Genomic DNA, 12,716 nt, shown 5'->3' with positions numbered 1-12,716 from the left:
GGAGAACACTGTCGCCCTGGGTGCAGAGACCAGGGAGGGCCCTGAGGATGTGGCTCCTGCGGGCTGCACGGGCAAGACAGCAGAGCTGGCCACAGAGCAGAAGCCAGGGGAGGACGTCCAGGCTGCGCCTCCTACAGGCCAGGCCTCCCAGGATCTGCCCAATGGCTTTCTCTACAAGGTCCTCTCTGGCCATCTCATGGCTACCTGTCCTTTGTTTGCTTTGAGTCCCTCTGGTTCCCACCTTTAGTTTTCCTGCCGTTTACTTCTTGCAATGGATACATTCTTTCTCAGAACTGCTCTCCCTTCATTCCAACTGCTACCAGACAAGCAGGAAGTATAGCAGTACTTCCCATATTTTCACAAAGAATACGATGCAGTCTAGCTGCCTCTTTTCTGTTACTGCCATGAGATACCTAACACTGGGTGCTTTATAAAGAAAAGAGGTTTATTTAGCTCATAGTTATAGAGGTCCAAGGGCCAGGCAGTGGTCTGATGAAGGCCCCCTTATCTGTGTCACAAGGTAGGGGGCACCATCCAAGAGGGAGAGATCAGAGGGTGAGATGGGAAACTGGAATGCAAAGAGGAAGGGCCAGTCTTGTTTTGTCTTTGTTTGTTTGTTTGTTTTGTAATAACATTGTCACAGAACTGATCAAGCTCCTATGAGACTTACATTAATTCCTTGGGAGGGCTGTGCCCCTGGTGACCTCCCACAGCTTCTACCCCTTGAAATTACCCCACCTCTCACGTTGCAACATCAAACACTCCAACTCCAACATGAGAAATTTGGGGAAGAAACCACACTGGAACCATGGCAGGATTCACTGTGTATCCTGACCTTTTTATCCCTTTCCAAGAAGGATTTTAAGAGTACCTGCTTATAATCCAGCTAGGAAAACTAATTTTACATCTTTTTAAAAAAAAAATTTTTTTTTTTTTTTTAGGTTGAAGCCCTGCATGATTTTGAGGCAGCAAATTCCGACGAACTTACCCTTCAAAGGGGAGACATGGTGCTGGTGGTTCCCTCAGATTCAGAAGCCGACCAGGTAAGGATAGGCTTAGAAGATGCTTCAGGCCACAGTGGTTGTTCCTGAAAGACAACTGGACACTGACTTCCCAAAGATATTTCTATTTTCCAAGATAATACAAACCAACTTTGAAAAGGACCTAAGAGTTTACGCCCACAGCTCCTAATTCACTTGCTTTTTAGCTTCCTTTGGGGATGCTGCTGCATTTTTTAAATTATTATTTTATTTATTATTACCTTTTTTTCTGGAGAGAACTACTATAACTTCCATATTATTTTTTCTTTGTTTTTTTTTTTTGTACCAGGGATTGAACTCGGGACCTTGCGCTTGCAAGGCAGGTGGCAGAACCACTGAGCTGAATCCCTGGCCCTACTTCCATATTATTTTAAGACCTTGCGCTTGCAAGGCAGGTGACAGGAACCACTGAACTAAATCCCCTGCCCTGAAGTTTTGTTTGTTTGTTTGTTTGTTTGTTTTCTTTCTTTTTTCTTTTTGGTACTGGGGATTGAACTCGGGACCTTGCACTTGCAAGGCAGGTGGCAGAACCACTGAGCTGAATCCCTGGCCCTACTTCCATATTATTTTAAGAGACTTAGGAGTCCTTGCCCTAAAACACAAATTTAAGTATTATTGCTTTTGAGATTAAGACTCAGATGACCAACATTTTGTTCTTGCTTTTTATAGTACACTTACCAGCATAATCAGCCAACCAAAGAGCCTCAGCTATTAGAAATTATTTAAAAAATAATCTTTCAAATCTCCAAATATGAAAAAAATGGAAAATATATTTCTAAATAATACATAGGTCAAAGAAATCAGTTATAAAACATTTCATAATGACCACTTATTCTAAGTGTTAAGCCTATGTAAAAAAGAAGAGGACAAATTAAAGTGAAGCAAATGAAAAAAATATATAAAAGAAATAGAGCCTCACAATAAAGTCCAAAAAAACCGCATAGGAGAAAAAGTATGAAAGTCTCTACATATCTCAAAAACATTAGAAATCCCATTGTATAATTTATTTCATTAACTCTGAGTTTCCTTTAAGGAAATGAGAGTTAGTGCATAATTACCATTTCACTCTTCTCTATTCCTTCCTATAAATTGGAGTTTCATTTCCTATCTGCTTGAAAATTTTCTTTTAGTGCTATATTTGTCGTGCTGACAGGCCAGCAACAAATCCTCTGAGCATTTGCTTATCTGAAAATGTCTTCTATCATATTCGTTTTTAAAGATGTTTTCATTAGGGAAGGAATTCTGAGCTGACTTTTTTCTTCATTTCTTCAAAGATGGTCCTCCTCTGCTTTCTGGTTTCTAGAATTAGAAATAAGCTATTGTTTGTTTAATATTGTTTCTCTGTTTACAGAAACTTTCTCTGTATTTGGGGTTTCCTTAGTTTGACTAATGTGTTTTGTGATTTTATACTTAGGGCTCACGGACCTCCTCAGACTTTCAACCTAGTATTTATTATATTTGGGGATTTTTTTCAGCTTTACATTGAAGCCATTTCTTTTTTCCTGCCTTTCTCCTCTTTTTTTTTTAAATTTTCATTTACACAATATTCAGTTTCTTCTTTTTTCTTTTTTTTTTTTTTTTTAGTAACAAATCCTCTGAGCATTTGCTTATCTGAAAATGTCTTCTGTCATATTCGGTTTTAAAGATGTTTTCATTAGGGAAGGAATTCTGAGCTGACTTTTTTCTTCAATTCTTCAAAGATGGTCCTCCTCTGCTTTCTGTTTTCTAGAATTAGAAATAAGCTATTGTTTGTTTAATATTGTTTCTCTGTTTACAGAGACTTTCTCTGTATTTTGGGTTTCCTTAGTTTGACTAATGTGTTTTGTGATTTTATACTTAGGGCTCACAGACCTCCTCAGACTTTCAACCTAATATTTATTATATTTGGAGATTTTTTTCAGCTTTACATTGAAACCATTTCTTTTTTCCTGCCTTTCTCCTCTTTTTTTTTTTTAAATTTTCATTTACACAATATTCAGTTTCTTCTTTTTACTTGTGAGGCAGGTGGCAGAACCACTGAGCGAAATCTCCAGCCCCACATTCAGTTTCTTGATGTTTAAAAAGTTGTACTTTTTAAAATCAGTGTATATTTCTCATTAGTGCTCAGGTTGGATAATTTGTTGCCCTGTTTCCCAGTACCACGACTGTTTTTTCTATTACTTGAATTTGTTGTTAAGCTTATCCAGTGACTTTTCCATTTCAGTTATTATACTTACACAGTTTACTTTCTTTGTTACTTTCATTTCTTTGTTCTGTAGTTTCCATTTCTTTGCTGAGATTTCCCGTCTGTTCTCTTATTATTGCCATTTTCCAATTTAAGTACCTGGCCATATTTATAATAGCTACTTTAAATGTTTTACCGATACTTCCAAAATCTTGACCATTTCAGGGCACATTTCTATTGATTTCTTTTTGTCTTTGGGTCTGTATTTCTGGTTTTTCCTCCTGTCTCATATTTTTATTGATACTGGACGTAGTGGTTGTGTTATCCATATATGGATTCTATTTTTTATATCTGAAGGTTATTTTTGTTCCATTAAACATTGACATTACTGGATAGTTACCTTGAATTTGTGAATGTTCATTTTGTGCTTTGTTAAAGTGGAAGTGTTTAGTCTTGGCATAAATTTCTAGTCCTGAAAAGCTGTCTACCTCTGAGACATGGGAATTTTGGAGATTTCAGTAGAAATCCTGCAGAACTTATCTGTCTGCCTGACTCCATGGGATTCAAACTCTCAACTCCACATTTTTCCTTTTCATTGGTGGTGCTAAAATCTCTGCTTGGGTTTTCAGATATTCTGCTGTTGTTTTCTTCCAGGGTTCTTGAGGGTCCCCTTTAAAGACAGGCTTAGAGGTTAGCCTAGTATTTTAGAAAGAGTTTTATGCATGGATGGGGATCCTTCCATGCTTCCTTCTTTTTCAAGGCATTTCCCCCCATAAATATACAGCTCCCTTGGCAGCTCTGAGCTCTGTCCTCCCAGTGCCCTGTGTCACATGTACTGAGGATGGTCCTCAGAGAAAGGCTGTGTTAGAGTAGGTCTCATCTCCTGCAGCTCCCTGCTTTCAGAGGTTAAATATCCTCCCCTTGTGCTGTTGTGCCCAGATCGTGATGTCCCCAAAGACCACCAAGGAGTCGAGTCCGATGTAATTACACGAGCTTGTAATTATTACAAGCTTGAGCCTGGACTCTTGGATTTCACCGGTGCAGTGGTTCAGTGACAAGCGCCCCAACTAACTTCCAGACCCTCCTCTTATAGGGTATAGGGGGCTTGAACTTTTTCTTCTTTCTTATTGGTTATATTCTATACCTTAAATTTATTGGATGTTGCTGGGGAACTTGCGAAAGCGGGCAGGCAAAAGCGGGAAAGGGCTAGAATCTAAGAGGGGGCAGTTTCAGTGGAAGGTCAGTGTGTTCCTTTACCCCTTCCTCTGATCTGTACATTCCATTTTGCTTCTCTCTTTCAAGGTTATGTTTTCCTTTCCCACCCATCTGGTTGTGCTTTTTCCAGACTAAGCAAATTTCTGCAGCCTGAGCTCATCCAGGAGTCAGGCTTGACACAAGATGGCCTTCTATCTTAAAATGGAGTAACTTTGGTCTCTACAGTGCTTACTGCTGTTCACCCTTGGTGCCTTCAAATAGTTACGCCCATGATTTATTTCTGCCTTGTTATACATAAACTTACATTTAATTCTATAATACTTGGTTTATGTATAGATTCATGATGCACACATGTGCATGTAGAAATATATAGCTATTCTAGCATTTATTACTACTTGGTACAGAATATAAGCATTTATTACTACTTGGTACAGAATATAAGTTATTCTGTATATTGGTACTGAATATAAGTTATTCAGACGTTGTCAGAAGTGTGAGGCCTTGACCACCTCGTGTTTTATTTATTTATTTATTTATTTGGGTACTGGGGATCGAACTTAGGTCCTTGTGCTTGTGAATCTGGCGGCAGAACCACTGAGCTAAATCCCCGGCCCAACTACCATGTGTTTTAAATATCTAAAATTTGATTTTCTTCCACTGAAGATGGATATTGGCTAATATACTTCACTTTACTATTTAAGTTGTATTTCAGAATGTACGTGTCAGAATATATCTCGATTAAGGGTCTGTGGAAGCCCTTTACTCTATTTCTTTTTTTTTGTTTTTTGTTTTTTTGGTACCGGAGATTGAACTCGGGTCCTTGCGCTTGCAAGGCAGGCCACCGAACCGCTGAGCTAAATCCCTGGCCCTACTCTTTTTCTTTATTGAAACCATTTTCAAACGCTTGTTGCTTCTTGTCCCTGTGATATTTTTCACACGCTGTACATAAAGTCAGAGACTCTTGTTGGGGGAAGATGACCTTGTGTATGCATACAAAAGGTTTAGAAAATATTTTGCTATCATCCTCTACTTTAACTTTGTCCTTCACATATATGACATTATAATTTTAAAGAGGTCACTTTTCTTCATCAGCAAGGGAATTGCCAGTTGCTTTATTGGATCATTTTTATACTGGGGTTTTTTTTCCCCCTGTCTTCAAACATTGGCCTGTCACACACTTATATTTCTTGCCTACATAGCAATATCATTTTATAGAGTCAGATGATATCGAGAGGGAATGTATTCAGTGTCTTCATTTAATTTTTGAGAACTCATTTTATCTGTTGTACTTGAGCCCGGTGGGTGATGGGTTGTGATTAAATCTAGCCAATCCTCATCACAAGTGGGCTCTCTTTCTAGTTCTGGTTAACATAATAAAGAGAGTCATTTCCTGGGAGTTGGACTCCTGCAGTCAGCAGTTGCTTGCTGTTTCTGTCAAGGCTCTGTGCATCTTCTGCAGATCAAGGGTACCCAGCAGCTTCTATTCCTCTATTTTAAGTATCGCCTCGGATTCTGTATGACCATCCGTGGATGGGTTCTTTAACCTCCCTGTGGCTAAGTGTCTTATTTTTGTGATGGCACTTCTATAAGACAGACAGAGGCTGATTTGTAAAGAATGTATGAATGTCTCCGACAAGAAGGCCGTAACGTGAAACTTCTTTGTAGTTTGCATAAACTTGAAAAACCGGGTACTAACAATAACGACAACCAGGCCAGCATCAGGCAACATGGATCTGTTAGCAGTTGGAAGCCCTATGATTCCTTGGAGTTGTGATGTGAGCTGTGGGGCAGAGTACTTTCTTAGAAGCCAGTGAGTCAGGATGGAACACAAGACCTTCTGTGGCTCAACAGCGGGCCTCACGCCTGAGTTCTCTGTGACCCCCATAGTCCTTCAACTTATAATTCATTTCACTTTCTTAAGAACTACTATCATAATGCAGTTGATGTCAATGCAATGTTTTATGCACATGTTTATCAGTGCTTTATGCAGTGCAACAGTGTTTTCTACAAAATTAGAATGCTAACTTTACTCTTCAATTAACCATAGTTTACACAATAGATGTAATGTATGACAGGAAACTGCGGTACATGTTTAAATTTTAAAATTTGCTACAGTTACAGACACACTGCCATTAATCACTCTCAAAATATTTCCCTTCCCTTCAAACACACTTACCCCATTGTTTTTGTTACTTTCTAAAACCATTCTGGGAGTCCTTTTCCATAACTGCCTTTAGTTATGTTGTTGGGGCTGCCTTGGTGTCCTAAACTGATTAAAAATGTTTACCTTGGAGGTTATTTTGACTTTGAGAAGAGCAAAATCTGGTAACATGGATGAGGGCTCACCGTAATGTTTTTACAAGACTTCCTTCCTGTTGGATGGCTCTTGGCAGTGGCATGTACTGTATTTTGATCTCATAAAGACACTCACGAAAAAAACTTCTAGAACTGCTTCAGAAAGTAGCGAGAATCATGGGATAAGTGTGTTTGAAGTGAAGGAGAGGATTTTAAGGGGGATTAAAGGCAGTGTGTCTTTACTGTAAAGATTTTAATTTAAACATCCTATATTTATATCAAACCTCATGCAATATTTTCTATGACCTGCTAAGTGCGATATTCTATCCAGAGTACCTTATGCCTAAGTTCACTGTGACCTGAACAGGTCATGTTCCTGCAAGCTATACTGTTGGAACACATGCGTTCCTTTATTCTTTCTTAACAATTTGTATCATAACCTCACATCAGTCAACAGTGCTTTAAACAAAATAAGAACATCAGCACTAATTTTAAGTAACTGTACTTTATATGCCACATAAATAACTTCAAATATGTAGTTAAAAAAATTTTTTTTGCTACCAAATTATTTGTGACACGCCTTGCCACCGATCCTAGCTTACGACTTTCCACAATCTGTGACACGAGGGAGAGAACTGTAATATTAACTGAACACATTGTGGTTGTAGCTCTCGGCAGTCCCTGTTTCCACTGTTCTTGGGTCCTGACTACTTGTCGCTGTCTTGCAGGACGCAGGCTGGCTGGTGGGAGTAAAGGAATCAGACTGGCTTCAGCACAGAGACCTGGCTGCCTACAAAGGCCTCTTTCCAGAGAACTTCACCCGGCGCCTGGAGTAGGGCTGCAAGTGTTGCAGAAAGAGCTGGGCGACTGGGTTTTTAAACCTTCATGACATCCTGAAGAGTTTACTTTTGCTGTGACAGTCTTAACCATTTACAGACTGACACCAGACAAAGATTGGAAAGATCTACCAGTAGAGCATGTATGCAACACAAAACAAAACAAGAGCAAATATAAGAGGGAAGAACACACAAATGAAGGGAAAAAAGTCCTCACTTTGTTCCCATGGGGTCCACAATGAGTTGGTTTGTGCTTTGTCCAAGCTGTGGACATTCTTGTACTTGACTGCTCTCCCACCAGTTCTAAAGTAGCTTTCTCCAGACTGGACTTTTAATTTCTCTGCACCAATTGTGTGATATCCAGTGTCTGCCCTGCAGAAGATGTGATGAATTTTCCCTTAGTATGAGTTGATCTTGTGAGCACGTTCTCTTTCTCTCTCTCAAGTTACTGTGTTTAAAACTGATCTGCTGCAAATGTTTTCAGTGGTCTTTTCCAACACACCTATATATACCTATTTATGGACACACAGTCACACATGCTAGTTCCCCCAGCTGCTGGATCTATGTGTATGCAGAAGGCTACATATACATAGTTGCTTTCTTTCGTTTCCATTGTAGCTCTTTGCTGCTCAAGTGTCACTGATACATGTGTTGCTCTTACTTTGTCTGGCATTACAGTTGCAAAACCAGCCATCCCATTGCCAAAACAGTCAACGGTATCTGTGTTTGTCCCATTTGGTTTTCAGGATGAGATGATGGCACATCCAAGCTGCTGCCCTCTTGGACAAAAGCAAGGCCTAATCATGCAGCTGCCAGCTGTTCTGGCTGGAGGAAGGCTAGTTTGGGATGAGCAGCTACATGGTCTTCACTCTTGCCTTTAAGAGATTGGCTAGAAGATGGGACATATTAATCCCACCCCAAAGAACCAACTTAAAAGAGCTCCTATATATTTTGACCTCTTTCTATTTATGCAACTCATCACAGGTCATCCTAAAAAAAAAAAAAAAAACTAGGTGGTGTATGCTGTATCCACAAATCATCTGTAACAGTTATGTTTTCAGTGCTGTGTCATTCCAAATAAACCTTTGGTAATCTCCAACTACTACCCTAATTCTTTTTTATGAGTCTTTTTTCCCCTTTTGAATCTCGTTTCAATTGGACACATTTGTTGAAACAATTTATATTGGAGTTGTTATTTGTGCAGGAAAAATGCTTTTCCTCCACCAGGTTGTGTTTCATAGTCTCTCTTTACCCCTCTCCACCTTCATTCTGGTCATTGCTGGTCATTCTGTCCCTGATGACCAGCAATTACTGCAGCACAAATAACAGCTGTGCAGGGAGATCCGGTGAAAGTGCCGCTGTGGACTCCTGGTCTGAATTACTGACAATCTTAGGACCGTCATAATCAGCAATTTCTTCCAATGCCAGCTTCATTTTGTTGGTCGCTTTTCTTTTTGGCATGTTTATGTTTTAGATACATAAAAATATTACAGCGGATAGAATAGAAAAATCAATCCATTGGACCATTGCTTCCTGAACTCTCCAAACAAAAACAATTTCATTTTGACTTAGACTCATTTCTGCTAATATACTTTTACATATAGTGCAGGCTAGCCAAGAATTTGTGTGCTTAGACTTTTAGGTGTGGTGTATGTTTATGATTCACGGTTCAAATTCTGGTGGATTATTGACTTTGATGTTTTAAGTGTTAAAAGAGAATTCCCCATTATTGACTCATGAGTTTTCCAAGGGCTAATTTACAAGGAAACCTGGTCATCGTGAATGCTAGTCTAGTGGAAAAGATAAAATACCAGTGCCCCACAACGTGAATAGTAGTTCAAGTGAAATACAGCCATGTGAGATTTACCATAGAGAAGCCATTCTTGATATTAAGAGTATACAAAGGATGCTGAAAGCCAAAGCTAAAAAATTAATTCTAATAAGAAAATGCACATAATGTTTGACATAGATAGTTGTCACATCTCCTGAAACAGTTACTCTGAAATTATTCTGAAGTTCCTGCCATACCCCCAATTCCTGTTAACCCCAGTGAGGGTGGCTGTCATTGTACGGTTTGGCAGGGCAGGGCCAAGATGAATTTCACTTTGAACCTCCTAGATGAATTTACCTATGTGAATCAAACTAATTTCTGTACAATGGCATACTTTTAAGTAGCTGTTTAGTCATTTTTTTAAAATAACGTTTTTTGGTTTTTGTTTTTGTTTTTTTTACCACTAAGTCATAAGGTTGTTTCAGGAATTACCAAGATCCAAGAATTCCAATGTACTGGAATGAATGAGTTGGAAGAGGTGGGAGTCAGTAGGGTTATTCGCTGGAAATAGCCTCTGACATGGAGACAGCATTCTTTCCTTTTGTGGTGGATTTTCTAGCAGATGTGTGAGTAGTGTCAAGGACTCCCAGTGTTTACTAGTATGCGAGTCTTTCCACCTTCCTTTCTCAGCCTTATTTAAGTTCTTACACCACCAGCCCACTATGGGCACATTACTTGATTGTAGGTTGGTGGATTTTTATCTGTCTTTTACACCAAGTGGACTCGACCCAGCTCTGTCTGAGCCTCCTCTTTGTATTTTAAGACTCCTCTGGCAAACCAGTGGCAGGCAGACTTTCACATAGTTACAAGTCAGAAAAAGGAAGCCTGTGGTTCTTAGGGAACATGCACTTACCTGACATTCCACCCATGGCCTCTGAGGATCCCTCTAATAAATTTGGGTGGTACAGATAGTGCAAAACAGTTCTCTGCAATAAGAACTTGTAACAATATATCAGGGTGCCAGGAGAAGGAAAAGCTCCGTGTACCATACCACTGACACTTCTACCCACTGGCTCTTTCTGGAAAAGCTTTTGAGTCATCCAGAAAACCACATCCATCATGCTGTGGGCTGCCAGGCAGAGTGTGCATGTTTAGAATCCTGGGAGCTCTTTTTATGAAGTAAAGAAGCCTTTCATGAGGCTATTAGGAAAAACCCTACCACATCCCACAGTGGCCCAATACTGACCCACTATAGAAAATACCTTTGGGAAGCTATAAAAGTTATGAAAACCCAAGGAGTCTAAAGATGACTGAAGCTCTGTGTTTTATCCACACAAATGCATGCTGCAATACCCTGAAGCCTTAAACATATACTGGTCAGAGATCAGCCTTGCTAGGACTCGTAGACTTTTCTAAGGGGCTCAAGTAAAAGCTACTTTCTCATTTTTTTCTTGGAACCTAACCAAAAAAAAAAAAAAAAAAAAAAAAAAAAAAAAAAAAAAAAAAAAAAAAAAAAAAAAAAAAAACCTTACAGACATTCAATGCCAGTCCTTTGAGATGAGAGGATTATACTATTCCTGCACCTGATGGTGAGGCTATTGTCTTCTCAGCATTAATCTCTTTCTACGACTCAGATAAATGGAATTGGACATTTGGTAGATGGAGAAGACAATGACTCATAGTCTTGGCCAACTTAAAAAAGTCAAGCTCCATGTGGTTCTTTCCTCTTTGAGGCAGCCCTTTGTCCTATCTCAGATCTGACTGAAAATTGGTGAGATCAACCTGCTATTCCTGGAAGACTCTTCAAGGTCCAGAGCAAGGGTTTGAGAAATTGTTCATAAAAGCCAAATAAACAATGTGTGGATAAGCGGACTTGTACTTTCAGATAATTTGTGACTCATTGGCTATACTTTATAAAAATTGCTTTGTGGTCACCCATACTGACTTCGGTTTGAAAGGTAATTGTGACACAACCCTTAAATCTGTGTAAGTCAAGAGAAGGGCCAGCCAAATACCAAAGCCCTTTCAAAGGAAATCTAAACTTTCTCTTAGCTTGCTAAAGTCCATTGAATTCCCAGTCTCTTATGATCTCAGGTGTAACACTCAGGTTGCCTGATTCCTGAAGGTCAGGTAGAGTTATTTCTTTTTCCCTGCTGCCTCCTGAATAGTGTGTGCAGTTAGCACTCAATAAACATATCCTGAACCTTCCTAAGCTGTGTAAATATAGTCCATTTCCCAAGTGCCTTGTCTGTAAACATTGCAACGTGGACAATATCCTTACCTCCTCTCCCCATCAGTAAACATTGTTGTAGTCTGTGTAGTTATCCTGTCATTCACCAGTGACCACCACCTGATTTCTGTGTCATTCCATGATACCATCAAACTAGACTCTCCCTAAGATTCCAACACTCTAATTCTCTACTGGTAACCCCTGAACATTACTGGAAACTTCTGCAGTAGGCTCCAGTCTCCTCAGTGTACAACAATGCAAGCCTGAGGGGGAAAAAAAACCCTAAAAGACAAAACTAAGAGACAGATGGCAGGTGCTAGAACAACCAATGCTGTCACAGCTGACAAAGGTGCTGGCCAGTCCAAGCCACTGATTTTTATTGGTAGTCAGTTGGGGTAAAGGCGAGCTTCGTGCAAGGGTGAAACTACGCAAGGATGCTCAGTCGAGCAGTTTCTATGGAAACCAATGTAAGCCAGGCTTGTAAAGAAAAAAACAACATTTTTAGGAACGGAATAAACAAAATATGTAGTTGCAATTAGAACATTGTCCTTCTAGTTAAGAAAGTTTTAATCATGGGAATGGAATTTGGGTGTGAGTTACTCTGACCTCTGACCTCAGAATATAGGCTTCAGCTAAACTCACTTCTATAAACAAGCCAGTTGTGGGGCTGACTCTACAGCCTGCACTGGGAATAATCGATATTGCATTGCTCACTTTCCTCCCTCCCTGATCGTTCCTTCTCTGTCAACTTTTCTGTTTTTTCTTCCTTCTTCCAGGTGATGTCAGTCTCTCTCCTTTGGTTTGTATTCCAGCTCTCCAAGGAATGTTTCCTTGGGAGGGTTGCAATCAACGCCTTCAAGTCCATGTGTTCTTTTCCTCATTAAAGATTTTTAAGGCTCTTGCTAAGTGTCAGTTACTGTACCCTGGGGCCCCGTGTTGCCAGACTTTCCTACACCTTTTGCTCAAGATACCACCCCATGGCTTCCCATTCTTCACATTCCAAATCCCGCAGACTCTGGAGCTTTCTCTTGTGCTTAATTTCTCAGATGGCAAACACCTGCCGTTGTCGCTGCCCTCAAGACATCATGCCACTTGGCACTTTGATGCTTATCACCTGACCTAGTTGGGGTCCTTTCCCCTCCCAGGGGGAAGATTTTAGTGCTCC

At 39.8% G+C, this 12,716-nt stretch overlaps 1 protein-coding gene across 1 annotated transcript in view; it reads left to right on the top strand.

Moving 5' to 3' along the window:
• Positions 1-8,649, top strand: part of Amph (amphiphysin) — a 159,246-nt gene extending 150,597 nt beyond the window's left edge. Inside the window, exons 20-22 of the mRNA XM_010610871.1 lie at positions 108-178; positions 942-1,043; positions 7,443-8,649. Of these exons, the coding sequence (XP_010609173.1) occupies positions 108-178; positions 942-1,043; positions 7,443-7,550 (281 nt within the window). The 3' untranslated portion in view covers positions 7,551-8,649. The remainder of the gene's footprint in view (positions 1-107; positions 179-941; positions 1,044-7,442) is intronic.
• Positions 8,650-12,716: the final 4,067 nt, after the last annotated feature.

The sequence above is a fragment of the Fukomys damarensis genome, unplaced genomic scaffold (assembly GCF_012274545.1).
Source record: "Fukomys damarensis isolate Sample0158 unplaced genomic scaffold, DMR_v1.0_HiC HiC_scaffold_17, whole genome shotgun sequence".
Lineage (NCBI taxonomy): Eukaryota > Metazoa > Chordata > Mammalia > Rodentia > Bathyergidae > Fukomys > Fukomys damarensis.
Note: the sequence above shows the minus strand (reverse complement) of the source record. Positions and strands in the feature narration are given on the sequence as shown.